This window comes from Ammodytes marinus (assembly GCF_949987685.1).
Source record: "Ammodytes marinus genome assembly, chromosome: 8".
Taxonomy (NCBI): Eukaryota; Metazoa; Chordata; class Actinopteri; order Uranoscopiformes; family Ammodytidae; genus Ammodytes; species Ammodytes marinus.
The window spans coordinates 16,679,593-16,707,168 of NC_137212.1; the positions used below are offsets into that span (position 1 = coordinate 16,679,593).

At 40.7% G+C, this 27,576-nt stretch overlaps 2 protein-coding genes across 4 annotated transcripts; one reads left to right on the forward strand and one right to left on the reverse strand.

Annotated features, from left to right (window-relative positions):
• Positions 1-101: 101 nt before the first annotated feature.
• tab3 (TGF-beta activated kinase 1 (MAP3K7) binding protein 3) lies at positions 102-8,845 on the reverse strand. Of its 3 annotated transcripts, none has more exons than XM_080032546.1 (7): positions 8,697-8,845; positions 7,869-8,029; positions 6,327-7,575; positions 5,541-5,701; positions 3,958-4,051; positions 1,738-1,821; positions 102-998 (listed from the first exon to the last, which is right to left on the reverse strand). In XM_080032546.1, exons 2-7 carry the CDS (start codon positions 7,968-7,970, stop codon positions 856-858), a joined length of 1,833 nt encoding a protein of 610 aa, XP_079888672.1. In that variant the 5' UTR covers positions 7,971-8,029; positions 8,697-8,845; the 3' UTR covers positions 102-855. The 3 variants fall into 3 exon arrangements, with proteins under 3 accessions (XP_079888672.1, XP_079888671.1, XP_079888673.1); XM_080032545.1 differs by having other exon boundaries at positions 102-1,001; XM_080032547.1 differs by lacking the exon at positions 7,869-8,029 and having other exon boundaries at positions 102-1,001.
• Positions 8,846-14,574: 5,729 nt separating this feature from the next.
• On the forward strand, positions 14,575-26,121 carry nexn (nexilin (F actin binding protein); the record flags this gene model as incomplete). Its single annotated transcript, XM_080033412.1, has 13 exons — positions 14,575-14,708; positions 16,622-17,120; positions 17,288-17,485; positions 18,567-18,654; positions 18,763-18,911; positions 22,057-22,257; positions 22,398-22,571; positions 22,901-23,089; positions 23,828-24,019; positions 24,644-24,838; positions 25,025-25,246; positions 25,422-25,610; positions 25,738-26,121. The coding sequence occupies exons 2-13, from the start codon at positions 16,671-16,673 to the stop codon at positions 26,119-26,121; spliced, it is 2,631 nt and encodes an 876-aa protein (XP_079889538.1). The 5' UTR covers positions 14,575-14,708; positions 16,622-16,670.
• Positions 26,122-27,576: the final 1,455 nt, after the last annotated feature.

The following is a 27,576-nucleotide window of genomic DNA, read 5'->3' on the forward strand; positions in this document are numbered from 1 at the left end:
TACTAATAAAATAAACATGTACTGGAAAAAAGGTGTGTTTGCTTCATTTGGGAGAAAGGAGCATCTGTGAATTTTGACAAACTATGCAGACATGCCAGCTGTGCGTGGTCAAGTCACATAGAACCAGCTCCTTTATTAAGTACAGCAAGTTGAGGCATTTGCACAGGAAATCATCGACATCGTTCGAACACATAATACGGGGTGGCATAATATGCATAAAAGTACCAGGAATATACTCAATATGCAAGTGTCTTTAGTGTTCTTCTTTCAGTGAAATGGGCTCTAATACAGAGCCAGATACAGTGTAAAGTCTACATTTCGCATTAGTCAGAACGTATATATAATTTCATTGTTCCACTGATAGAGAGGGAATCACAGGTCCTGGATAAATGTGGAAGTGCCCTCATTTCATAGTCCAGGAACTGGCGCAGTTGTGTAAACAGGGCTGTCACTCATTCTGCCAGGAATGTTCTCAAGGTAAATCGTAGCTCGTCCTCCTCCATCTTTTTGACCTTTCTGAAGCGCCGCCCCAACCACTGCCAGAGTCACGGTGTGTCACTCCCTCTTTTATTTTGCCATGAGAAGAGTCTCCAACAGTCCAGAAAAAAAAAAAAAAAAAAGGAATCGACATCCGCCGTTGGAAACATGGGTCAAAGTGCACAGGAGCAGTAGTCGGGATCAGGGCTAGTGGGCAGAGAGGGATAGTGGCTCTTCCTCAGCAGGTAGGAGGGGCTTAAAGGTTGATTGACAGAAGGGCGACCTCCAGACAGATTCTGTGGATTTTGGAGGGGTGGGGCTTATACTATCCAAGGATTTGCAGGAGATGGGGCAGGGGTGGGCAACACAGCGCTAAGCTCAGGAGTAGCGTGGCATCTCGCACTGTTCACAGCGGTTGAGTGCAGGGTGGTTAAGGAAGGTGCAGCTTTCACAGTTCCACTGGGCGCCTTCGAAGTCCTCGTCCGTCTGGTGCCCCGGCACTGGCTTGGAGCTCTGATCCACTGCTAAGAGAAACAATATATAGAGTAGTAGTATATGAAAAAGGTATTTAAGTATAGACACTGCATGCAAATTTTTTGATTATTGTCTATTTTGCTTCCATAACCAGTTTTATTTCATACTAGTATAAATAAAAAGGTACATTTACAAAATGTACATTTACATGTTTATTTTAATATACATTTTTTGTCTCTGTATATTTCTCCCATACAACCATTTAACATCTTTTTTCTCACCATGAGTTTATTTTGTTGTAATACTCAACGGAAAATCGCAACTTTTACAGCACTTGCATCAACTAAACTTTCCATAATAATTTTTGATTTGTTCATATGTTGTTAATTGTCTGATTTATGATGCATTTTCTTATTAGAAACAAAGTATCTTTTGAACATATGATTAAAAAAAGTTTTGATATCTGGCTATCTTTTTTAAAAATGCAAATGTGCGAACATTGTTAAATTTGCATTTGTATTCAAACATTAAACAAATTGTAATACAAAAATGCAATGTTTTAATGTAAGTAATCAATTGGTAGACTTCATAATGATATCTTTAAGGTAACATTTTTCCCTCTATTGATTTGCAGTGTGTTGTCTTTAAGTGTCCTCAGCTCAAGTCCGTCATTCAACAGATATGTGTGAGGCATCCAATCAAGCACCAACCATTAAAAAAAAATTGACAGACATGGGCATCCATTAAACAGCAAGGTTTCTCATCTAGTTTCACGAAAATTCTCACCTTTCTTTCCAGGTTTGGGCGGGACCACTGGTCCGGGCTGAATGTTGTCATAAAAGTTGTTCATTGCTTTTGGGTCAAATTTCCCTGTGGAGGAAAGCAGAAAATCAGATAAAGTAGTTTGTTTGGAAGTGTGCATCTAAACATAGGTCTAATCGGTTTGCAGCCATTCTCTTTGAGCCTCATGGCAACAACTGTCTCCTCATTCATTGCAAAGCAGAGGAGTCCAGCAAAAACAGAACGCAGGGCATCAACAGGCAAAAGAGTTGAAAATGGCTCAGTTTTTGCAGCAACATAATGAAACATCTGGCAAGAGCAGAGTTGTGAAATCCTAATGTGTAACTAATGTGATATTTTGATTTGGAACAAGTATTTTATCATTACTTAAGCAATGCCAACTTAAGCAATATGTTGAAAGTCAGGGCCGACTAGGAAATCCAATTATTTTGCGGCTGCTTTTTTTTCTTCTACAAATTCAGATTTATTCATTGGCAGGCCATCCTCAAAAACAGAGAATGTGATAAAAGCACCGGTGACGGGAGCCAGCATTCAGGGCTAAGTAAAGAAAAATTGTTCATAGAACAACTGCTCCTCAGGTTTCCCTTTGCGGCTTTATGGACGAGTGGCAAAGGGGAAGCCAGTGTTAAAAACAACTACAAGACCAGTGTTTCCCCCAGAAAATGTCTTAGTCAAGGTGGTCAATGCCGCGCCGCGGCGAAAATTTTAGGGGTATTTTGCTCAAAGATGCCAATGCGCCGTAAAGAAATAAACAACTGTTTATTTGAATACAAAAATAAAACAGACACTGACCTTACAGTTGGCAATTTTGTTTGCTATGTGCAGGTACAAATTATGTGTAAACGTACAGACAGTACAAAGCACAATTAAAGAAAACTTCTACTGTTTTGGTGCAATACTATACAGACACACTAAATATAAATAATGGACCATACATTTAACATGTGTATGCACATCAAAGTGCAAATACAACTTTTTAAAGTTCCTTTTTGGATGAGGGCTGTTGTGCGATTAATGGTTATTTTAAGCCTACTTGCTTGATTTATTTTTAAATACAGAGGTCGTTTCGGAACATGTATTTCCCAATTTAAAACATAAAAATAAAGCAGCATTGAAAATTCAGAAAATAAATCTTCTTGGCCTACACTAGCATGCTGTTTTAAAAATAACTTTAAATAATAAATACAATGTGTTTTCCCCTTAAAATGACTTAATGCATTTCAAAGACAGTAGGCCTAGTTTGGCACTTCTGTAAACACTTACTGAAACTTGCCTAGGCCATCACTCTCATGCCTTCTTCAAACTTTTCTCTGCGCTGATAGGTTGTGTTGCCACAGTGATGTGGAGTCTTAAACTATTCTAGCTTTGCAGAGCACTTCTTTCTGTTCAGCTAAATATCCCCATAGAACTGCACTGCGTTTATTATCGCCACCAGTTAAATCTCGGTTTTCTTCTGCTCGTTTAACTCTCCCGCGTGCATGCCGTGGTCGCGCGCGGTGCGGTACGGTCGCGGGCGCAAAGCCGCAGACACAGAGCAGCTGATAGAGAAACGCTTGGAGACACATGCTTTTTACCGCAAATCGCGGCCTTTCGCGCAGTTATGACCATGCACAACACACACATCGCGCTTGCTAGTACATTGATTGTGCAGCACAAAAAATAAATAAATAAAAATAAAAAAATTAAATATTTTTTTATTTTTTTTGGGGGTCGGCTGGCGTTGCTAAGGCGGCCGCCTTAGCTATAAAGCGCTGGGGGAAACACTGAAGACATGTTGGACAGTGTTTGCAAAAAGGCATTTTAAAGACTGAAAAAAGCAGCCAAATGCTCCAAGAATATTCCAGTAAGACCAAATGTTTAGTGGCACTGGGCTGGCTGCAAAGCAATTGGTCACATCCATTGGCCTGCTGCCAGTTACAACATCTCAGCTTGGCAATGCTTTTATCAATTATGTAATCAACAAGGATCATGTCTTGGATTGGCCCGGGTCCTGTCACAGACCAGCTGGTCATTTTGAAAAGCTGCATCTGTATGCAGCGAGATGAAATCTCATCCATCACTTTGTACCTACCACTCTTTGCTTCTGGGCTAGGTTCTTTCAAGAACAATGCATTCAAATAAATCAGAGACACCAACTTCAAAGGTTTATGTGTAGGAATTTGCATGTGTGTGTGTGTGTGTGTGTGTGTGTGTGTGTGTGCGTACCTCTAGACTGCAGTAGATCCGTCTCCTTCAGGGTACAGTCGATATCAATCTGAAGTTGTCTGTTCATACTCCGTAATCGGGTCATCTCTTCAGGCTGCAGCCGATGTAAACAAAACAACCCAGTTAGATTAGACAAAGATAGACAAGCAAATATTCACCATCACTCTGCTCAAACTTCTTATTACTAGTACAAAGTTTGTCCTACAAACTGATTCACTTTGCATGATACAACAGTGCAACTTATCCAACCATTGTTGATTATTATGCTATTCATTTTAACTGCACATAGACTAAGTTATAGTAGCTACGAAGACCTTTAAATATTTTATCAAAAGGTTTCATCTGATGATCATAAATTACATGTTACAGCAAATGAGACCATCAGTGCAAATAACGCTATTACTATTTTATATAGTTTTTCTAAATGCCAGTTATGATCACCAAGGAACATCAACTGGCTTTGTAAAAATACTACCGCGTTTGTCCAAAGGGGCTGCTAGAATTAACTAGGGCTGCAGTGCACATGACTAGTCGGTTAAACGTTTATACGCCCGCTGCCTCACTAGTCGACACCAGAAATACTATTCGGTTAGTAATTGAATGCCCTGCACGTGGACTTGAACATTACATGTCTGAGAATCCACCTGTGTGTATAAGTGTAGGTTGAAAAAGGGAGAGAGAGCACAAAGCAAAAAGGTTATCTTGACCACAGCGGAAAGGCAGGGCAACTGAATTTTATCACTCAGAATCCCAGCTGTGAGATCTCTCGTTCATCAGACATTTTTTTGTAAGCCGGGTTATATTGCTGGCTTTACGCGTGGCGGCGGTAAACCACACAAAACAGAACAAGAGGGGCTCTATGGACCAGTGTTAAACAAACAGCACAGCACTAAAGTTTAACAAAAACGTTCTAAAGACACACTTAAAATAACTCTCTTCACACAAAATTAGACCTACTTGGATCGCCTCACAGAGCGATTTATGTGTTTTCCGTCCGGTAGCCTATGTGTGTCCGATGATGTGCCGCTATCTTAATGTGCACTGTCTTAATAATAAACGGTGCGGGGCACTTTACAACAGCATTTACATTAACGGTGTGGTAATTGTCTGTTAAAATGAATGAATCAAATTAAAGGTATCCTTAAGCGTTTACATTGGGCTTGGTTTTCTCAGTGTTTTCTTGCTTATAGACTAGTCGACTAGTCTAAATGAAAACTTTTGTTTAAAGGTTAGGTAAATTAGTCGCTAGGTGCATCCCTAGAATGAAAACAAACTTAAAGTTCCTCGTAGCCACTTAAAGTAAAGTTTAATTTGTATTTAAGATTAGTTTAGTTTCTTTTCTGCCTTCTGAGCAGTACAGAATTAAGTCCAAAGCCTGATTCAAACCCAGAATGTCAGCTACATTTTAATTAGCCTCCACACAGCTATAAGTAAAAATAACTTCAAAAATCAGTAATAATTTGATCGTCCATGCTTGTACATCCTCTTTTGGGAAAATGTGAAAAAGCATAAAAGACTGTCTGATGATGACATAAAATGTAAAAGAGCAAAAGAGGAAACAAGAGTATGTGTTCAGTCCTTACTCTAGGGATAAGACTGGTGGAGTTGACTCGTCGAAAGCGTCTTTGAAGGGCGTCATATTCCATGTTGTTGACATCGGCCTTCAGCTGCTCTAGTTTCTGCTTCTCCATCAGAAGCTCCTTCAGAAGACGTTCCATCCTGGCCCGCTGGTGGAGCAGGAGAGCTGGAGTGAAACATACCAAACAAACAAAAAAAGCTTAAAATATAAGAATTTAAATTTTGAAAAATCAATACAAAACCTTCTCTCAGTGCTCGGATTCAGAATGTAAAAACCAAACCCTAACATTAAGATATATGGGGGTAACAAACTGTCGATCAACATCACTGCAAAACACCAAAAATAGTTCAAGTTGACAAAAGGACATTGTTTAAATGGCTGGAGGGGAACGTCTTAGCAGCTAAATGCCACAGAAACTTTAACACTCTCAGAAAATAAGTCAATTTTAAAACGTAAAGTGGGAATGTGAGGATTTCTCCCAGTTACAGTATTAACACTTTCTATCAATGGAAAGCATGATCGTATCCAAAATCGGTGAGAGTGTGAGATCTTAAATATTTACAATTGAATATATAATGCTTTTTCGGTACTTTATTAGTGACGGTGTAGAGACATGCAGAAAACAATGGGACAGACAAGCAACAAAATTCCCAGCTGGAAATACCCTTTATTTTAGACAGAACAGAGACCCCAAACAAACATCAAATGTCAACACCAACTGGAACACACTAGACACTTTAGAGTCACACACATGCAAAGCTACAAATAGAAACGCATAAGAATCCCTTACCTTGTGTGTATGCATAGTCATCAGAGCCTGAGCTTGAACGCCGGGGCATTTGCTGAAACTGACTGGCAATGTTTCCTGGGAGAGCGGAGATGGGCAGGATGGGTGCAGGGGCAGCGTTGTGTTCCCCCTGGTCTACTATGTTGAGGAGAGACTCCGCTTCAGCCACAGGAGGGGAGCTCAGCGGTCTTTGGGCTTGACCTCCTGGGGACACTTTGATTTTGAAGGTGTAAGCTGACTGGCCCGGTTGAGGAGAAGAAGCGGGCCGAGGCCTAGCAGGGCCCTGATGCTGCAAGTACATCCCGGGGTGGAAGGCTGCTGGGCCTGGAGGGCCAGTCATAGTGATGCCCCGAGACGGGGAGCTGGGCGAGGGGCTGGTGGCCATGTAAAGCGCTCCTTGGGGGTGTGGGGTGTGCACAGGTGAGTTGCTGCGAGGCCGTGGACCCTCCAAGGTAATCTCTATGTGGTTCTTAATGGCGCTTTTTGTGTGGTAGGGCCGGTACACTGCTGGCTGTTGCAGGGGTTGTTGCTGGTGATGGTAGGGCATGCTGGGGATGGTTGGCGAACTAATAGGGAGGAAGACATATTGCTGGTGCTGGGGTTGCGGTTGGGGCTGTGGATGGACCTGATGCTGTGGGGAGCTGTAAGGGGAGCCATACGTGGGAGTGCTGTAGGGGGACTGCTGATGCTGATACACGGTTCCTCCTGAGGAGGTCCAGGGAGCTGGCTGTGGGCTCTGAGAGGGTGAGGGTCGAATATACAGGGTGGTGTTAGTGCTAGGATAGTGCCCAGGGGGGATCTGTAGAGCCTGCGGGACATTAGGTATACTTTGTGAAAGTGTTACTGTTATAGGGTTCATGGTGTAACGTGGGCCCTGGGCGTATGTAGGGGACATGCCCTGCATTGTGGGTGGAGGGGTGGGAGTGCCAGCCGACCGGCTCTGATCGTTCATGAAGAAAGGATTGTAACCCGGGGAGGGGGCCATGGTGGCGGGGGCTGAGAGTGGCTCAGGGTAGCTGGGCCGCTGGGGTTCAATGTGAGTGTCACTGGTGCTGTGCACGAGGGAGCGCCCCGCGCCTGCTGCTCCTCCATTTGCCTTGCTTACCTCGGAGCCCGGGTAGCCCAGGCTAATGTGCAGCATGTGGTTTCGGTTCAGTCGTCCCTCCTCTGGACTGTGATGGAACTCACCATACAGGTATCTATTACTCTCCTGAGCCAGCAGGTGGCAGCAGAGTTCCAGGTTATTGTTGTTCTGGGACAGCAGCAAAGAACAGTCTCAGTCATGCCATGTGGATTAGTGAGTGTTAAGATGCAAATACAGTTACCTTACAGTCCATCATGCATCATACGGGATTATACAAGATGAGGATAATTGAGCAGTACAAACAAAGCAATATATCTCAAAATATAATAATACTTTCTACCAAAGTGAATATCACACTGTCACAGTTGTCCAACTTCTGCAAACAGCTTTTATGACCATATGCAGGACTAAGTGTGTGTGTGTTTGAGTGTGTGTGTGTGTGTGTGTGTGTGTGTGTATACCTTCAGAAGGCACTGTGACACTACCCCCTCTGGGATCTCTGGGAAACGCTGCTTAAGGTCTTGCAGGATGTTGTAGTCTAACTGAGAGCCTCCCTGCGCCATCCTGAGCCAACACCTGAGTCAACGAGCCCACTGCTGAAACAACCTATCTCGTCTCATCCCTGAAGATGCAGAGATGACAGACAAAACTCAAATGTCATATGCATGCTCGCAGTAATCCCCTCGACACCGCTGGCCTTCCAAATGTCTGCAACACATCCAATGTGTCAGCAGTTATCACAGCAAACGTATCAATTAAATGGCCTTGTACAAGGCAGGTCAACATGAGTTTTTTTTAAGAGTAGGTGAAACAGCCAGAATATAACACACAACCACAAAGACAACAGGCCGGCGTTACTGGTATTCATTCACATTAGCACATGGGTGTTAGCGAGGTGCCTGTCAGTGTGTTGTTGTTTGTTTAGCCTTCCCAAGCAACGACGACATACCGTCGATACCTAGCAGGCTAGTTATGAGCATAGATTAGCCTCGGTGCATCACTCAGACTAGCAACCACACCGCTGTGCTCCGGGGCTACGACAGCTAACAACATTAACATTACTGGGAGATCATCCGTGGTTAACAGTAGCTAAATAAGTAACACAATCCCCTTAACAAGTCCCATGTTTAATACAGTTAACTTAAACTGCCTGTCAGCTAACTGAGCTAATACTAACCGTAGCTTGGTCCTGTAGGCTGGTCAGCTGTCACTAGCCTGGGTGTTGATGGATTAAGCTAACCATGCTAAAGCCAGCAAATGTAAACCACCGACGGCGTTATTGAACTTACCATATGTTCAGTAGGGCCTATCTACATCTTGTCTTTGGCCATAACTGACTCCCGAGCAGAGCCGTGGTGTTTCACAAACGGTGCGCTGAGGTTTGTCAATTTGTTGTTTCGGCCAAACAACTTGTAGTTTCGCATTCCAGTGTCAGGCCCCTGCCGCTGAATTACACACAGCCAATCTATCGCGATAATGTCACATTTTCCCGGACCAGGAAGTCGTTCAAATCAGCTCGATCGACGTTGTCATCACTGCGCATGTCTGCAGGCCGTGTCCCTCTGATCAGATCATGGGGATCAGATCCAACAAGTCCTGATCAGATCATGAAGCAGAAGTCCATTCGTTTTTCCACATTATTGCTCAGGAGTCACTAGTCTCTCCTCCAAAAAGAAATCCATATAAATAGCATAGGGGTGTACCCCTACAGATGTATTCAACAATTAAAATCAGAATCAGTAGTTTATAAAAAATAAATAAAAAATACTTCATGAATTCATTAGCCTACAGATGCTCACATTTAAGAAAAGAGATTGAAATTAGAAAATAGAAATAAGAAATAGGCCTATTGTTAAATAGCAATGCTAAATATGTGCCATTTAGGCTATATCGCCTCACGCAATAACATATGATAATAGGCTAGCATGAGACTGGGACTCTAAAATATAATCAGCCTATAGGCTAGGCTATTGTTAACAAAAAATGATTTAAATAGTATTTATATTGTAATGAAGAGACCAAATTAAATGAAACATATCCTAATACATAAAATAAATAACTCTTGTTGGCCTACATGTTCTTATATCCATTCAACATTGAAATAATTATCATGTGAATTATCTAGAGCAGGGGTTTTCAAAGTGTGAGAGAGTGAGCCCCCCCTCAGAGAACAAATTTCAGCGGAGCCCCCCCCCCCCAAAAAAAAAAAATGATTTTACAAATTTAAACATGTTTTTGAAACATTCTAAACATTTTTGTGCGTTTTTAAACACATTTAATACATTTTAACATCTTAATCCAGTGTTTTAATCCTGCTTCCTTTAAGCATGAATAATACTGACTGAGTGTGCATCGGAGTGAGAAAGATAGGCAGACAGACTTGCCCAAATTATTGACTAGTTAAATGTCATTCACACACCCAGTGTTTTTTCGCTAGTGCCTCCAATGTCCTGCTGGAGGAGAATAGCAGCCAGTGGAGAACCAGACCCTCCTAAGGGGGTCCGGGGGTATGCCCCCCCGGGAGATTTTTTTTCACCTTTTTAAAGTGAAATGCATGAATCTGGTGCACTTTGAGAGGACAATTAAGAGGCTAAATATGAGGAATTTTGTGTGAACAAATAATTTGGAGACACTGGGTCTGATGAATTAGAAGCTATTGAAGAAGGACACATGGATTTTCCATAAAAATATTAATTTAAAATAAACAAAATGTATGCAGGGTCCTCTGGGTTGGGCTTGGTGCTCTTTTTCTTTAACGAGACCTATTTCTCTGTAATTTACTGAATGCATTTAAATGCAGTGAGGGGAACGAAGCAGAAGAACTTGTGTCCAGCTATGCCGTGATCTTAGTATAAAAAAGAAAAACTAAAAAAAAAAAATTTTTTTTTTTTTTTTTTTTTTTTTAGTTTTTATTTTTTTTTACATATTCATCCGCGCCCCCCCTGCCATAACCCCGCGCCCCCCAAGGGGGGCGCGCCCCACAGTTTGAAAACCGCTGATCTAGAGCACTTTCAAAACTCCATTCAGCTCAAATACCAACATTTAATATAGGCTTATTTATATTGCTGGATGGCCAGTGCAATCCTAAACTGCTACAGCATAAACAATATTAAGTCAACAGAAGATTAATTTGTATTCATTTAGATTCCCCTTAAATTAACCAGGTAACCTTATCATTGTGAATGAAATATGTTTTTCAAGCGAACCATAAAGACAAATATAACATACACAATTGTATAAACATACAAGCAATATCCAGTTAAGCACAAACAGATATTAGAAGAAAACACATTGACCAAGAATGGCTTTTGCTACTTTCAAAAAATTACTGGAATTCAGCATCATCAATCAGCTCAGATTTTTTTTCCTTATATACATTGTTCCATGAGGAAGGAACTCTAACTCTGGTCCTGAGTAAAAGTGTACGAATGTAGGAAGGATGAGCTCTAATTTTCCTAATGCCAAAGAAAGGCACATCCTCCTCTTGCTCTGTGTTGTCCCAGCAATATCATGTATCATATTTCAAATGCTTCTGTAAGTGTACAGCATCAGTCATCTGAACTCATTTTGCATGACTTGGTAATTAGTTCTGGAATGCTCACATGAAATGACAATCAAAATGTAATGTATGACTAATTATCATAAAGGAGAAAAAAGCAGGTTTTGTGTGTTGGAAGTATATTGATAGTATATTTATTTATGGCCCCAGTTTTTGGTGGTTGACAAAGGGATCACCAGGACATATAATTAAAGAATTAAAAGCTAACAGCAAAGCTAAGAAGGACATTGTGGCAGAGGCATTTGTCTGTGTGTTCCCACTAGAGGGCAGTGAGAGATCCATTTATCCTGCACAAAGCTCACTTTAGCAACAATGACAGGAAGGACCTTGGGATGGGTGGGTTTCTCTGAAGGAAAATGTACATAATGGTTCAATTGGTTTAACAGTTCAGGAGGCAAAACACATTCATCCCCTTCATGATTTCTGCCATTGTGGCAACAAAATAAAGAAGTAAAATTAAAGTCTACATGAGAGGCCAGGGTGTGACCAACTGTTGACTGATGCCCGATTATATAGGTGTCTTTAATAATGTAGCGGTTAGTGTTGACTGGGATTGTGGCCAGTTATGGATAGCACTACTGTTCAGCAGTCTCTCTCTGGTGGAGTTTTTTTTTCAACAAGCCAGTAATGTAGAGTTATGATGACTCACTTTTGCCAATGCCAGACAGCTGATAGGGCTTAAATGATAGGCTTTCGAATACTGCACACAGGAGGGTCACAGCAGGGCATTTTAAACTTATACCACATCATAACTTTTAATAATTACAATTTTTCATGTAAAATTAAATACATTACTTTGTCTGTTCTCCCTTTCGAGCAACAGGTTAAGAGTGTGACCTGCTCTTTCTACAGGGAGCACCTGTTCTGTGGTGCAGTTGTTTTTTAAAGTAATAGCTAAGAACTCAGCAAGCATGGGAAATTATGACACGTATTCACTGCTGGTTTAGTTCAAGAGAAACAATATTAAAATGCCAACCACACTAGAATACGTTCTTGAGCATATTTGCATTGACTTGTTAAAAGGGAATCATAGAAAACTGAAGAGAGCATGACCACTCATTTCAGCAGAACTATTTTAACCTCAGTTAACCCTGTATAACTGGGCAGCTGCTGGGCAAAAAAAGGGCTGTCAGAGTTCATCACCTATGAGGGCTGGTCACAGTCTAGTCTGGATAGCACATGCAAGCCCTCAGTAAGAACACAACAGAGTCCAGAAAACCTCTACATCAGTAGTTTTGTCCGGGAATATCAGACTCTGACCAGACTCCAGCTCTGTCGATTTCTAGTCTTTTCTTGATGATACAATGCGGACATGAACATTAGCGTTTGGTGTGAGGGACTTTTTTCAATAAGTGCCATGCAGTGTCAGAAGTGTTCCTGTTATTGTGGCTAATGCTGAGGTAGTCTACTGGGGCTTCAGCAGGGGGGGGGGGGCATGGGCTGTACCACCAGTAAAAATGTTAACAGGGGAGTCAGGGCTGATCTACAGCAGCTGAGGCTAGGGTCCAGTGTGACTTGGGGTAGCTGTCCTTACAGTCATGATAAGTTGCCACAACTGTGCTGCTATTTAAAGCAGTCCCCTTGTTGTCCCTGATGCCCAGCAGGACTTAGAACAGAGGAGCAAGGAGCTCTATTGCCCTGAGTGTTCACAGAACAATGTGTGCCTTAACCTGAGCAGGAAATGAAAAAGATTATGAGGTTAAATGAGGCTCACTAAAACTGACAATGCTGTAAGGTGCTGATAGACTGTATTCTAGCCCCCCCCCCCAAAAAAAAAATTAAATTAAAATTAACTTTGAAAAAGGCTATATTTATGTTTGCTCACAAGCGTGTCATTAGGAAAAATCTGTGTCAACCCTGTATCAAATGCATGAGGCAAAAATGGCCCAGGGAGAACACTAAGAAAGGGAGTCCGCTTTGAGGATACGCTGAGCTTGAAATGCTTTGGCTGGCAGTATCATATTACAACCAGCCTTATATCAGTTTTGTACTTGTTTGTTGATTTGTGTGCACCAGTAGGACTTACTTTTGGCAAACAAGATCATTTTAACGGTCTTTAATGTTTTTTTGTCCCATTTATTTTCCTTTTTTTGTCACTTCCTTTGATGCTCTAGCTCTCAGATTTCATTTCTAAATACAGATGTATTAGCCAAGCTTTGGTCCTCTTGTTAGAGGTTTTCAAAAGAATTAACACTGGACACAGTGAGTGCCGCAATTACGAAACATTTGCAGGTTATCCTGACATGTACCTTTAACATGTAAAGTTTAAAATGTCCATTTCCAAGTGAATCCTGTCATACAGTGTCTGAAACAAGGTAGTCAGTATATTACTCATGCCATGCTTAATTAAGCATTAATACGTATTTGTGTGCCACCCCTAAATAGCATTCCTAGAGTGCTTCAATGGGGACTTTGGTGGGTTTTCTGTCTGAGGCCTGTGAGTCAGCAGCTGTGCTTGGAGCCATTAGGGCTGCAGGGTTTCTATTTACATCTACCCACAGTGAGAGACCCACTTTCTCATCTATAGTTTGAAGGAAGACTCATCCATCAGGTAGTGTATCAGGAACTCTGCTGTCCATTCATGTTTATTTCCCAAAACCTGCATAGAAGTGTAATATGAGACTATATTGAGAAACAATTTTTATGTGGCTCTTAGAGTCATGATGCAAGTTCTAACCGTAACTGCATAGCAGAATCACAGCAATATAGGTTAGGCAAAACAAAAGGCAAGCTGTTGTCGCGCTTAACTGATAAGTCTGGAATCCTGCTGCTTCAAACAGGCCCACAAGCAGATAATAATGAGATAAAGTCTGTCTGCATTTAGGTTGTGGGTATCCCAAACAGACCTGACCAGAAGAATGTCCAGTTCCGCTTGTACCAGACAGTTCAAAGGAATGTGTAAAATAATGGGATAATGATATCAACACCACACAGGGATTATATCTGAAACAAAAAAAAGGAAACATAATAAAAGCATGTCAAATAGGTGAGGATAAGGGTTTGGAGGAGAGCAAATAATGTATTACGGTATCTACTGTAATTACACTAGTTTCTGCACAAAATGACTGCTGTTAATTAGAGGATGCGCATCAATTAGTCCATATTAACTAAACACATACAGTATTATGTTAGAGGAAGTTCAAAGAGATATGTGTATGTTTTATGAAAACTGTAAACTCACTGATAACTACAGCCCATTTTTCATAACTTAATCAAAACTTAAGTGCACTTAAGACAACCAATCCGATCAGCTCATCATTAGGATTATTGTGGAGATATAAAAGAGGTATCACCGAATATAAAATGTATCATATCAATATCAGGTCACTTTAACATCATTAGTCATCGTCTGGAAATAAATAACAATAATTGAACCATGGTAACACAACAAAAAGCCATACTAGTTCATATTAAATTGTAAGTGATTTTTAAAGACACTTATTTCGAGTATTTTTGCAGCTGCGGCTGCAGGATGACACTGTGTGTGAGCATGTGTGTGAGGGTGTGTGTGCGCGCGTGCGCGCGCGCAGGACGCGACAGCTGAACCTGCGGCAGACGCGTGCGGAATGCAGTATCCGGTTGAAAGTATCGGCACTTTTATGGAAACGGCAACCAGCAGCCTTTAGAGTTGGTTCCCCGAGTAGTCGGATCTCGCTTGGCCTGAGTTTCACTTATTCTAGTTGAAATCTCTCAAAGGATTTTTTTTCTATCTAATCAAGGAGGACGGCAGGGCGCCAAAGAGGTAGGCTGATATAGCATTGAATAGCTCATGTATGAAAAATGGTCTATAAAACAACAAAATACTAGTCTGTTCATCATCATGAGGCAAGGTCATAGCAACGTGGGTCTAATCAAAAGTTTCCTCAAACAGTTCAGTTCATAGTTCTCAATTTAGGCATCTCAGCTTAAAGGCATTTTAAAGTGGGAATCAAGATTTTATGATTGTTCTTAGTTAGGAGTTACATGTCAGTTATAATTCCTGCGCACAATATGTGATTAGACATAGGTTATAGGAACAGAAAAATAATAATTCTAATATAGGCTATAATAGTCATGAAATTATAAAAGAACAGATTCATATCTCCGTATGTGTTAAACTCGTTATTCATTTTTGTCTGACACACACTACCATGATACCTTGTGCCAGCTGGGTACAGAAATAGCTAGGACATCACCAACCAAACCTACAATTTGTTACCGGAATTTGTTTAGGTCAGTGTTGATTCCACCATATGTTTTCAGTGTCAGGAGGACCTTGACTTGATTCAGTCACATTTTAGATTAGAAGATTATGAGCGAGATGTTGTATGTATCAATGTGCAACAGATGAAAAAAATTAACAGGCTGCAGTTAAAAAATGGCAGGTGTGCAGCTACAGATGTCAGTTTGTTCTGTCAAACTCTTGACAATTGTCTGCTTGTCACTGTCAGTAGGATGGGATTCAGTATTTAATCGAGAAACCTTCTCTAGTGAATACTTAACAAAGGAGCAAGCAGTATGAAATCAGGATTTTGTAAATGAGCATCATTATGGTTGCTCTAAAACAACAGTCCCATTTGTTTGTTTGTGTATGAATCTAGACAAATGTGTTCTAAATTATTAAATGCAATTGATTAATTTAATCTAAAAGCGACAGGGACATTTTATTCTAGACTGTGTTGTACAAGTTTGTGTAGACAAGTGTGAACTGCATTTCAAAGTCACTGTGATATGGGAAGATTTTGGGCCAAAATAGGAGCAACTCTACATATTTCTATTGGTATTTACACCCTTGTTTGACACTTAAATGGTGAAACTCCTGATGAACCGCATCATTTCAAACTTGATCTTCATACCTGAACATAAAAGTTAGATATTAAAGTCAGACATAAAAGTTATCTGAGGATACTGATAAACAGCAGCAGTTTTAGTGTTGCTGACTAACGGTCCAAACAGCTCTCATTCATCCAGTTGTCTAGCTCTTAGTCTGGCCATTTTGTCAAAGGTCTGTGGGGCGACATGTGGCCAACTTGAGCTGTGTCCAACTGCCTATCACTCATCAAAAATAGCCATGATCACATGTTCTGGACCAACAAGTGGGCTAAAAATAGAAGTCAGCAAGCTTCCATTGCGCTCTTTCTCAACATACTGGTAGTGTGGAGCATCTTTCTTTGCCACTAACTTTGTGCTCAAAAATGGTCCGTTGCACGTAGAAAATTAGGCACAAGACTATTCAACCATTAAAATGGAATAGTAAAACGACATAAACTTAACATAACAAAGAAAAACATGAATCACTGAAATTATTTCTGAACGGGTTTGCAACAAGCAATTAGTCTTGGCAGCCATCTTGTTTGTCTAAAGGATGCACAAATGCAGGCATTTATTACTAATAAATCTGGATTTCAACCAATGATTCCTCTTGTAAAACCACACAGTGAATTAATAGACAAATTGAAAAACTATCAGCCAATGTAATTTACAAATGAATCAGGTCTTTTGTTTTGTCATTTTTGTCAGGAGCTTAGACACTGTTTTTTAAAATAAAATAAAATCTGTAAATTCAAAATGAAATTATGTTCTTGCATAGCTTTTGTGATGATTACAACAGACGGGAAAGCAATAATTTGTGCATAAAGCAACAAGACAGTTAACACTTTCTCCTTTTCTTTTTAGGTAACACTTTAACAGAGCCTGTTAGTCAACTTGTCATTGTGGTTCAAACATGACTGAAGTGGCGCAGGTCGCGGCTGTAGCCGCACATGACATGGATGTTGTCACTGATGAAAGTGAACACGACATGAGCTATGCCGAAAACAAAGAAGAGGACGTGACATGCGAGGAAGACACAGAGATAGTTATCAAAGATGACATAGACGAGGTGTTTAATGAAGACAACACAAGTGAGTTAGTAAATGAAGACAACACAGCCGAGGAGAAAAGTGAGGAGACAACACATGTGGAGGAAGAAAAGCCCCACCAAGAGAAAGATAAATCGAGTCACAAGACTGACAAGACACAAGTGAACGGTGTGGAAAACAAAACAGCGAGCGATGAGGAAAATGACAAATCCCAAGGTGTTAACAGTAAGGCACAAGACACAGAGAAGAAGGACGATGCACTACTGGACACAAATGAAGACCAGAATATTTCTGAATTGGAACTGAAGAAAGAGGTGAGTGAGGAGTACAAAGATCAGAAGTGGTGAGACAAATCTTTGTTGATGATGTGACTCTCTTCAATGTGGATATATTGCCTTTCACGAAGGAAGAAAAAACCATTTACCCCTGCTGCAGAAAATCATTTTATCTCATCTCTCTGTCCCTTACCATTAAACCACAGAAGCTTCTCCGAACCAGGAAGCCGGTGGCCAGGAGCTACGTGCCAAAACCGTCCAAAGACAAAGGAGAGGTAACGGGAAAGTTTGAGGCCATGCAGAAGGCCAGGGAGGAGCGCAGCAGGAAACGGAACACGGACGAGCAGCAGAAACGAAAGCAACAGTACATCAAGGAGAGGGAGTGGAATCGCAGGAAGCAAGAGGTCATAGACAGATAAACCCCACTAACCTCCAAGCGTGACCTGCATGGCATGATGAGGCATGATGACGGGGTGACGCGGCTGCCAGTTTGAGTGAGAATTCCATATCCAAATCCTCCATACACCACACAGTATGTTCAAGAGAGAGTCAATAAAAAAGGAAAGGTTTGCAATTGTAACCCTATCAATGTGCACAAGGAACACTATAAGACTAAACCCATCTGTCCCTCCAGTGGATACTCTAAACGCATGTTGTGCATTGTTCAACTCATTGATCACCATTTGTGAGTAGAAGAGAATAGGGAAATGTTTGAAACCAACAAATCAATTAGTCGATCAATCAAATTGTCGATTGACAGAAACTTGAAAGGGAACTCAACCTCAACTGGGGAGTGCTACTGCATATGTAAAAAGTAAAATAAAATAAAATAAAAGAAAAAGCTGTATAAAGCCGGGTTGCATCATGGGTAATGTAGGCAAAACAAAACAAGATATTTGAAGACACCACGTTGGGCTCTGTGAAATTACGACACACTAATACTTACTTGCAGCTCTAGGATAAAATGATGCACAATACTAAATGTTTTCATTTCATGTATTGGTAAGCCATGAAAAAATTGTCATGGATTTTATTTTTCGAACAGAGGAAACAGATATACATGTGAATTATATTGAAATATGGTGTGGATTCTGTGGAATAAATATTTTTGTGACTGATAGGCTACCTGTGTGAATATTAAAAAGGATTGGAAGGTTAACTCAGCTTGCGTGTGAGTTAGACTGTGGTAAAATAAATGCATTGATACGGTTTTATGTGAGTGGATTAACAGTGATAGGCATCAGAACAACCTCCATGTGTACAGACCTGCCATAGCTGGCCAGGCTCTTACTCCTACGCTCACCTCCTGTCTGTTTCAACAATACCACGGCCCAACCAGAGACCTACTTGCAGGCCACATGACCTAGCTATTAGCAGGGATTAGGCCCTTGTTCTCGCTGGGACCAGCATGGCTCCTGAGTGGCAAAGGAGATGATCCCAGCTAAACCCTAACCTTACCACCACTCTCCTTCTGATCCACCACAGATAAAAGAACTACTGGCTTCCAGTGATGAGGAGGAGGAGGAGGTGAAGCCGGGCAAGGTAGAAAAATCCTACGTCCCAAAAATCACAGGTAAGACACACAAATGCATGCGGCAGGGTAGGATATATTAATATTTGGTCTGGGATCTGGTAGGACGAGAAGGCTGAAGGCTTGTTTTGTGCTCTTTGAAATCCTCAGGCAGTGTGAAGGGGAAGTTTGCAGAAATGGAAAAACAAAGACAAGAGGTGGAAAGGAAGAGGATGGAGGGAGAGAGGAAGAAGAGGGAAGCCCAGGACTGCATGGAAAAAGCCAAAATAAAGAAAGAATTGGCTAAGAAAGCAGCTGAAGTAAGTGAAATTCCCTGTACGGCCTCTCAAGCTGAAGTGGCCTTTCTGAGGATAGCGGCGTAGAACTTGTGTCTGTAATGACTCAGGTAATCCTCAGCTGTCACTCGGATGAGTTATTTTAAGTGGCTTGTTAGATCTCAACAGTTGGCAGAGACTGGCTGTAGGTCTGAAACCCCCAGTAGCATTGTTAACATGTTCTAGTGTGCGACCTCAGGAGAAATCGGTAGCCTTCATCTTACTTGCAGCAGTTTGGAAAATGTACAAATAAATATCTCCAATCCATGAAGCACAGATAGCATGACTTGGAACAGATTTCTGAAATCTTTTTTTATCTTCAGACAGTGCTGTTCTTGGGAATGGTTACGCAAGTATTCTTGTGCCAGATAGGCAATTACTTGCTGCCTCTTTGCACCAATTCTGCTCCAGTACAGTGAGAACAAATGTATAATGATGGTAACACTGAGTATGTTTCCATCCACAAGTTTTTAGGCAAATTAAGGATTGATTAAGGACCATAAAAATGCCTTTTGGAAAGAGTTTAATTCGATTTAATTTCATCAATATCGACGATGTTAGATCTCATTGGATTTTCTCTAAATCGGTAAAAGGCTTATGCGATAAACGCTGATGGAAACATTATTTAACGAATAAATTATGAACAACCACCACCAATGTCTAAGCATATATAGTATGTGCATCTGCACCATACTGATGTTTTGATACCAGATTCATAATTGTCATCTGATTTTTGGCTAACAAACTTTTGTTTGCAAATGTTTGCTTTGAGTGTTGTGTGATTCAGTCCAAAAATTAATCAAATCACCTTAATTGGCTGAAATGTATTTGATATAGGGGAGAGTGGCCTAAGTTGTGCCGGTGGGGAAGTTGTGCCACCCCTTGTTTCTCGAAAACCGTGGAAGAAATTGAAAATGTGACCACATATTTAAGATTTGACTCATCCTGTTAAGAAGAGAGACACAAGGAATAAGATTAAAGCACATTTAAGCTAAAAAAAGCTTTGCCTTTCAAAGTAAAATTTCAAGGTTTTTTGATTATTGTGTCCGAACAATTATAGACAAGTTTGAAAACATTTGACACATGTTTTAGTGCTTTAGTATGCTACACTTTGAGTCTATACAGTTAGCACGATGTCAGCCCTAAACTGCTGCATCATTCCTATTATCCAAAATTCTGGGGTTGGGGTGATTTGTGCCAAAGGGCCTAGGTGAGTTATAATTAAGTAAGTAAGTAAAATATATTTATAAAAGCACATTTATGACAGTTTGCACTGTCCAAAGTGCTGTACATAGTGCATTCAGTAGGTAAACAATGAAGGTAAAATAACAATAACAAAAATAAAAGACATAAAGCCCATACATCCACAAATATAAACAAAGATAGTAGTGCAGAGGTAAGAGAGTTAATGGGGAGGAAAAACCAGGGTGTACAGATGGGTTTTGAGCCTTGATTTAAAGGCAGAAATGGAGGGGGAATCACATTTGTCAGGTGGCAGTCAAAAGCACGGAGTAACTAGTGCGAAGTACATTTCTGAGAGTTGTGCCAGTGGCATGGCTGCATACGCTGGTCACCAAAAAGAAAGTGAAGAAAGTAGCTCAGAAGAGACCGACATCTCCATTCCACTTAACGACACCACTGATGACCAGAAAGATGATAATGATGACTTTGTCATTGTGAGCTTTGCAGGCAAAACCACCTAGATCTGCTAGGCCTTGTTTAAGAAAATTGACCTTCAATCTTTGTAAAATATTTACTTTAAATAAACCTTAAATAAGTAATTGTCTTATGGATTAGTCTTGCATTACAGTTTATGAGATATATATCAATGGCACAATTTACCCCATGGTATTCTCTCTTGTGGCACAACTTACACCACACCGGGGGCAAGTTGTGCCACAAGACAACTTTTTTTCCGAAAGCTATATTTCTTAAACAGTTTATTCCAGATCCAAAGTTTTTATTGCCAGGGATGCACAACATCCTGAAATATATGTACATATTTGAGTTGGAGACATAACTGTCAAGGCCTCACTTTAAAATCACTTTGAGTAAAAAGTGGCACAACTTAGGCCACTCTCCCCTACTAACTTTCTTGTAAAACAGCATATGACGTCATTACGCATACATGAAGACTTTCTTTTTGGGGTTGTGGTCGGTGATTGACCCATGACATCATTATTCATAAAATCCTTGCAATGGCCCTGGAAATTATGCAGACATAAGCATTACCATTTTTCTCTGCTGTTGATGTATGAAAAACAGAATTATGCTTTAGATCTTTCTACAGACGCAGAGTAATGTCTCATGATTCAAATGATCTCGTTGAAATGTCAGTGTGCAGTAGTCTCGCAAAGCCAGACCAAACTACAGCAAGTGACGATGATTGACAATTGACGATTTAGAATCAACTGAAACAGCACTCTTACAGCGCTGCCAGGTGTAGACAGCATATGACTTGCAACTGTTCCCCACACCTCTCAGAGACTAAATTAGCTCCAGACCTCCTTACTGTGACTGAATTAGACTCTGCTATCTTACACCGTCACCCATACTCTGACGTACTGCAACTGGTGATATTAGGCCAATAGTGTACCCACCCACATGACCTAATTACAACTGTTTCAATTCATTAGTAAAGTAAACGTATCCATTTGTCTATGTAGTAAAATTGACCATGTCACTAAAGTCATACATTTAAAATCATACCTAAGCCATTTTCTTGATCTTACTTTGTTTGTAAAAGTTTTCAGAATGTATGAAACTATCTGAGAAGTCTAGAGGGGAGATGTATTTTTGGTGAAAAACGCTGGAATATTTGGTTTTGCATACAACGATAAATTGTAATTTATGAGCACATCACATATTTATAATGCAAAATCACAATCTGTAAAATAACATAAATATAGTAATATAAAAGTAATATAAATGTAGTGGAGGTTACTGTTTAATATTTCCCTTTGAAATGAGGAGCTTGTTACATATAATGAAACGCACCAATTAGAGTACTGAACCGCATACAGTAATTGACACAGCATGCCACCTATGTCAACCATTTGTAAATGATTTGCCAATATATGGTCTATTTTTTCATCAAACAGATAATCATACTTAATCAAACCCCTTTTAGGAAGGCGATGACACTATCCTGGTACGAGTGGTTCCATCAAAGTCGTCGCGAGCTCCCGGCAGAATCAGGATGAACTTTGAAGACATGGAAAAGAACCGAGAGGAGGACCTGAAGAAGAGATCGGAGGACGACAAGAAGAGACGATACGATGAAAACAGACTCTCCTTCAGGGAAGCCAAGCGACGCTCGGTTGTTGAACAGGTAGGAATATGATAAATTAACATTTTAATAGCATTCAGCTCAAATAAGATCTTGTGTTGGGCCTTTTGCCATCTGCTTAATGAACGTGGATCATAGGCTAAAACAAAGTTTACTGTTTTGTCACGCTCATTTGGATTAAGGATGAAGAAGAGAAGACTTCAGAGAAGGTGCTCGTGACTCCTGGAAAACTGAAGCTGACGTTTGAGGAGCTGGAGAAGGAAAGGCAGGAGAACAGGAAAAAGCTGGCAGGGGAGGATGCCAAACGCCGCCTGCTAGACGAGAAGAAAGCGTTTGAGGAGGCCAGACAGGGAATGGTAAAAAAAAATCTAAAAATCAAAATATAACATTAATTTCAATGAAAAGTTGCATGTTTTATACATCTATTTTTTTTTATACATGTACAATACAATATTCACAATATTTTACAATCATTTTTTTCCCTCTTGTATCCTATATCAGAAACATATTTGCATCAGACATTAGACAGGATGGATTATTTTCTAAGAAGCACTCAAAAGCAATACACACCTCTGAAACTGCCAAATATAGGCTACATTTGTTTTATGTGCATTTTGTTAACCATTGAACTGTGGAGCTGACTTGATCAGTGCGCTTATACAGTAATACTTTTGTATGTTATCAGGAAGAAAATGAGGAGGACGCTCAGGCAGCTCAGGAAGACAAGGAGGAAGTCCGACCTGGAAAACTGAGGTTGAGCTTTGAAGAGCTGGAAAGGCAAAGGGTTGAAGAAGTGCGCAAGAAAGCCGAGGAGGAGACCAAGAGACGAATGGAGGAGGAGAGAAGAGCTTTTGCTGAAGCCAGAAGGAGCATGGTCAGTATGCTTCACATAAAAAAACAACCCATAGAATTCATTCCAATAAATCAATATAATATGTCCTTGATCTTAGGTCTGCTATGTTGAAGTAGTAGTTACACTTACATTACACACGCTTATTTGCTTGAGATGAGAATATTAATACCAGCCATATGTCTGTGTGCTCAATATAAAGAGGGTTACCTTAACTTAGTATAAACATTTGACACGGGGAAACAGCTAGCCTAACTAAACCTCACTAATTGACAATTTATATCTTATTTGTGTAATACATAATAAAACAAAAACCTAAAGGTTAAAAACCATAATATGATGTAGGGTAGGCCTATAGGCTTCTGGCTGGGATAGAGAAATATATGGTGTTAGTTAGCGTTAGAGGTGCTGGTTATGTTTATGTGGTTATAATGTATACGCCAGGCTAGCTGTTTCTCCATTTACAGTCTTTGTGCTAAGCTAACCAGCTGCTAGCTGCACCATTTTCTTTGGCGAAAAGATATGAGACAAATTATCAATCCTCTCATCTAATTCTCCACCAGTAAGCAAGCAATTTTCCCAAAATGTTAAACTATTCCTTAAAGTTAGTTTTCACCAAAACTAGCGTTGCTTAGTGCTAACGTTGTCCATTCAAAAATAAGAGGAGCCTCGTTTTGAAAGGTTAGATCAAAACTGGAAAAAGATCATCAGCCACTTCTTATCTACAGTACTCAGTGTTTATGTTGCTGTGTTCTTACTCAGCTTGTTGATGAGGATGATGAGGTGTTAATGGCCTTACTCAACCTGGAGGGCGACAAGCCCGGGAAGATTTGCGCCAGTTTCGAGGAGCTGAAACGCCAGAGGAGAGAGGAGGACCAGAAGAAGGCAGAGGAGGAGGCCAAGAAGAGACTGGAAGAGGAGAAGAGACTCTTTGCCGAGGCCCGCAAGAGCATGGTAAGTCTACATGACTCTGTGACCAAAGGTTATATACTCTGCATGTATTTTGCTAAATGGTAGTTATTGTTGCTCGAGCTTTGATTTAATTTGCTGCTACTGAGCTTTGTCCTTTAAAATAAATAATGTTAAATGACCCGAATTTCTAGTTCAAGATTTTATTTTTTTGTTATTGATGTGTGTTCTGATGAGCTCAAATGGTACACCTGCATTGCTGTTCCCTTGTCCACATTATTTCTTAAAGATCCCTGGCATGGAACAGGAAAGGTCTGCATATGGAGATGAAACAGTAAGAGATTTTCAAATGCATATTCACAGTAAAAGAAGAGGACACTACAATATCCGTAGATTATCTACTATTATTAATTCACGCATTCTAAGTATAAGGGCACAAGGATCTAGATATGATTGATTGTTTTGTTTGCATGCTGTCTTTGAATGCTATGCGCAGCCATAAGAAGGGCTCCTGCTAAATGTTTGCTAGTTGCATGACATTATTTATTGTTGGGTAAGTAGCTGGGCTTTCATTGTTTTGCCTGATTATAGAATGGAAGCCGCAATGACTTATATTGTAAAACATTATTGACCTGATACAGAGCTATCCACCTTTGTGTGCACGTATAGGTATTAGAGGACGAAGGAGGAATGGTTAAGAGTGAATCTCAGGAAGCACTGCATCCAAGAAAACTGGAGATGAACTTTGAAGAGATGCTCAAAGAGAAGCAGGAGGCCGAGAGAAAACGCAAAGCGGAGGAACGTAAAAAGAGAAGGGAGGAGGAGAAGCAGGAATTTGAACAACTCAGACAAGAGATGGGCGAGGTCAGTCTGGTTCAGATGAAAACCTATGTAGCTCATGTCCATCACACACTGTATGATTTTCTCAGCCAATAATGCCTGAGAACACAGCACTTGATTTTACAAATACATATTTTGAGAACCTATGAACTCATCCGTGACATATTTTATTGATGCAATGACAAATGTACCATGGCTTCTATTGCACAGGATGAAGTGAATGAAAGCTCTGACGTTGTGAGCCAAGAGTACGAAGAACTGACCAAGCTTAGGAGGACCGGCTCCATCCAGGCCAAGAACCTCAAGTCCAAATTTGAGAAGATCAAGCAGCTGACTGAAGAGGAAATCCAGAAAAAGATAGAGACCGAGAGAGCGCGGAGGAAGGCCGTCGATGAAGAAATTAAAGAGAGAGAAACTGAGAGGTGCCAGGAGGTAAGAGTACACACACACACTTCCAGCAAGGTATTGATAATTCAAGATGCTACAGGCAAACTTTATTGGGTTTTAAGTACCAAAAAGAACCAAAAATGTTCTCCCTCCTTTTTAATTTGAAATAACATTGGGGGATTATCTGAATGCCACATATTCCACTGCTGTGTTTTTTAAGGATGATGAGGAAGGTGAAAATACTCCAGCGCGGGCTGAGGAGTCCCCGTTCAAACAGAAGGTGGACATGCGGGCCCGGTTTCAACAAATGGCCCAGGCCAGAGAGGAGGAGGAGAAGAGGAGGATAGAGGAGCAGAAGCTGCAGCGAATGCAGTTTGAGCAGCAAGAGATCGATGCGGCCCTCCAAAAAGTAAAATCTTCCACGTTCATGACCATATATGCACGGACATTCCTTAAGCACGACAGCATAGCAACAGTTTAGCTTTTAAGGTTGCGTTGACCCTGGCAATAGATGTTTTAATGTGATCTGTTTGCAGAAGAAAGAGGATGACGTGGATGAGGAGGGCAGCATCATCAACGGCTCCGCGGCCTATGAAGACGAGGAAGATCATGCCCGCTCGGGGGCCCCGTGGTTTAAGAAGCCCCTTAAAAACCAATCGGTGGTGGACTCGGAGCCGGTTCGGTTCACCGTTAAGATCAACGGGGAGCCCAAGCCAGAGGTAACCTGGTGGTTTGAGGGAGAGATGCTCCAGGACTGTGAGGACTATCAGTATATAGAGAGAGGAGAGACATACTGCCTCTACCTGCCAGAGACCTTCCCAGAGGATGAGGGAGAGTACATGTGCAAGGCTGTGAACAGCCGAGGCACAGCAGCAAGCACCTGCATCCTCACAATAGAAAGTAAGACCACTTTGGTGTGATTGCATGCCTGCATGAAACCTCCCGCCCTGGATTTCGATGTCTCTCACGGCGGAATGCATGCTCCTCTCTTCCTCGTAATGTGGCAGGTGTGGGTAACTGCTCCTCTGTTTTCTTTCTTTCAGCCTATGACTACTGATGCCCCTCCATCCACGCTCTGGAAAACTTCCCCTGTTGTCTTTCATGTCTTTTGTAAAAACTTTGTCCCTCACAGTATGGTCAAACAGCAGAGGGAAGAAAATAGCAGTTTGCTTGGCATTCCTAAGGGAGGGATACACAAAACACACACACACACACACACACACACACACACACACACACACACACACACACACACACACACACACACACACAAATTGCTAGATGCTGTTTACATATTGCTAATTTCTAAAGATTCACTCCCTTTTAGAGTAGGCTGATACTTGTGCCAAAAACAGACACGATTCCTGTTCATTCTTGTTCAAAACTATCTGTACCCCTGAAGACCTCACGATAATTGTGATACCAGAATTTTTTAAGTGTCATAGTACTGTATTGTAAATATCACACGTTTTGGTCCATAAATGGCAAACATTATGCGTGGTGATTTTAAAGACCTATACCAGGATGCTTGCTTGGGGTAGTCATCTCATCTCAACAACTTCCTCAGTATGCTGTTCTGTACTCTTTGTCATATTAAAAACAAACTGGTATTGTGATACTTGCTTAGTTGCTTGGAAGCCTATTATATCGAGGGGTAACACATGAGGCATAACTTCATTGGAAATCCGGCAAAGGGTCAGTTGAGAATGGTATGACATTTTGAACTTGCGTATACTTCCTAATTTTTAGTGAAACTCTTTTGGTCCAGGTAAGAAGTGTTTTAAAAAGCAGCATCTTAAAGAACTGAATATGTTAATTTTTCACATACCAACCAACCTTTTTCTTTTTGAGTTTAATATAATACTCTTAATAAAGATTTCGTAACTCGGTTGTGCTGGACAGTAGGTGACCGTTTTAAGGTTTAATAATTAAAAATATAGGCTTGAATGAATATTTTTCATATATTATAAATGAAAATGTTTTAATAAAATGAAAAAAGATAACTTGACATAGATCATTTTTGTGGTGTCTTTTATTGTCACATGGGGAAGACTTTATTATTATTCTTTGGGTGAACTGTTCCTTAATAATTGATTAAAGCAAGTTTAATACATGGATGCATCATCATGGTACTACAACAAACCTGAATGTTGTTAAACCAGTGAGTGGATGTGGCAGAAAAGCCCCAGGGACAGCATGTGTAGGGTGTATCATAGTGGCCAAACCTGGAACTGCCTGTCCTGTGGTTTTTATTTTTTTATTTAACCTTTATTTAACCAGGAAAAAACCTATTGAGATTAAAAATCTCTTTTTCAAAGGTGACCTGGCTAAGACAGGCAGCAGCACAATGAACCACAGTTACAGACAAACACACA

Bases quoted from the DNA above. Each gene is read 5' to 3' on its own strand.
- tab3 (XM_080032545.1), bottom strand. From the start codon at position 7,970: ATGGCGCAGGGAGGCTCTCAGTTAGACTACAACATCCTGCAAGACCTT. The intron at 5,702-6,326 runs GTAAGGGATTCT...GTTTCACTCCAG, and splicing joins TGACTATGCATACACACAAG to CTCTCCTGCTCCACCAGCGG. The intron at 1,822-3,957 runs GTACGCACACAC...TTTCCTCCACAG, and splicing joins GGATCTACTGCAGTCTAGAG to GGAAATTTGACCCAAAAGCA.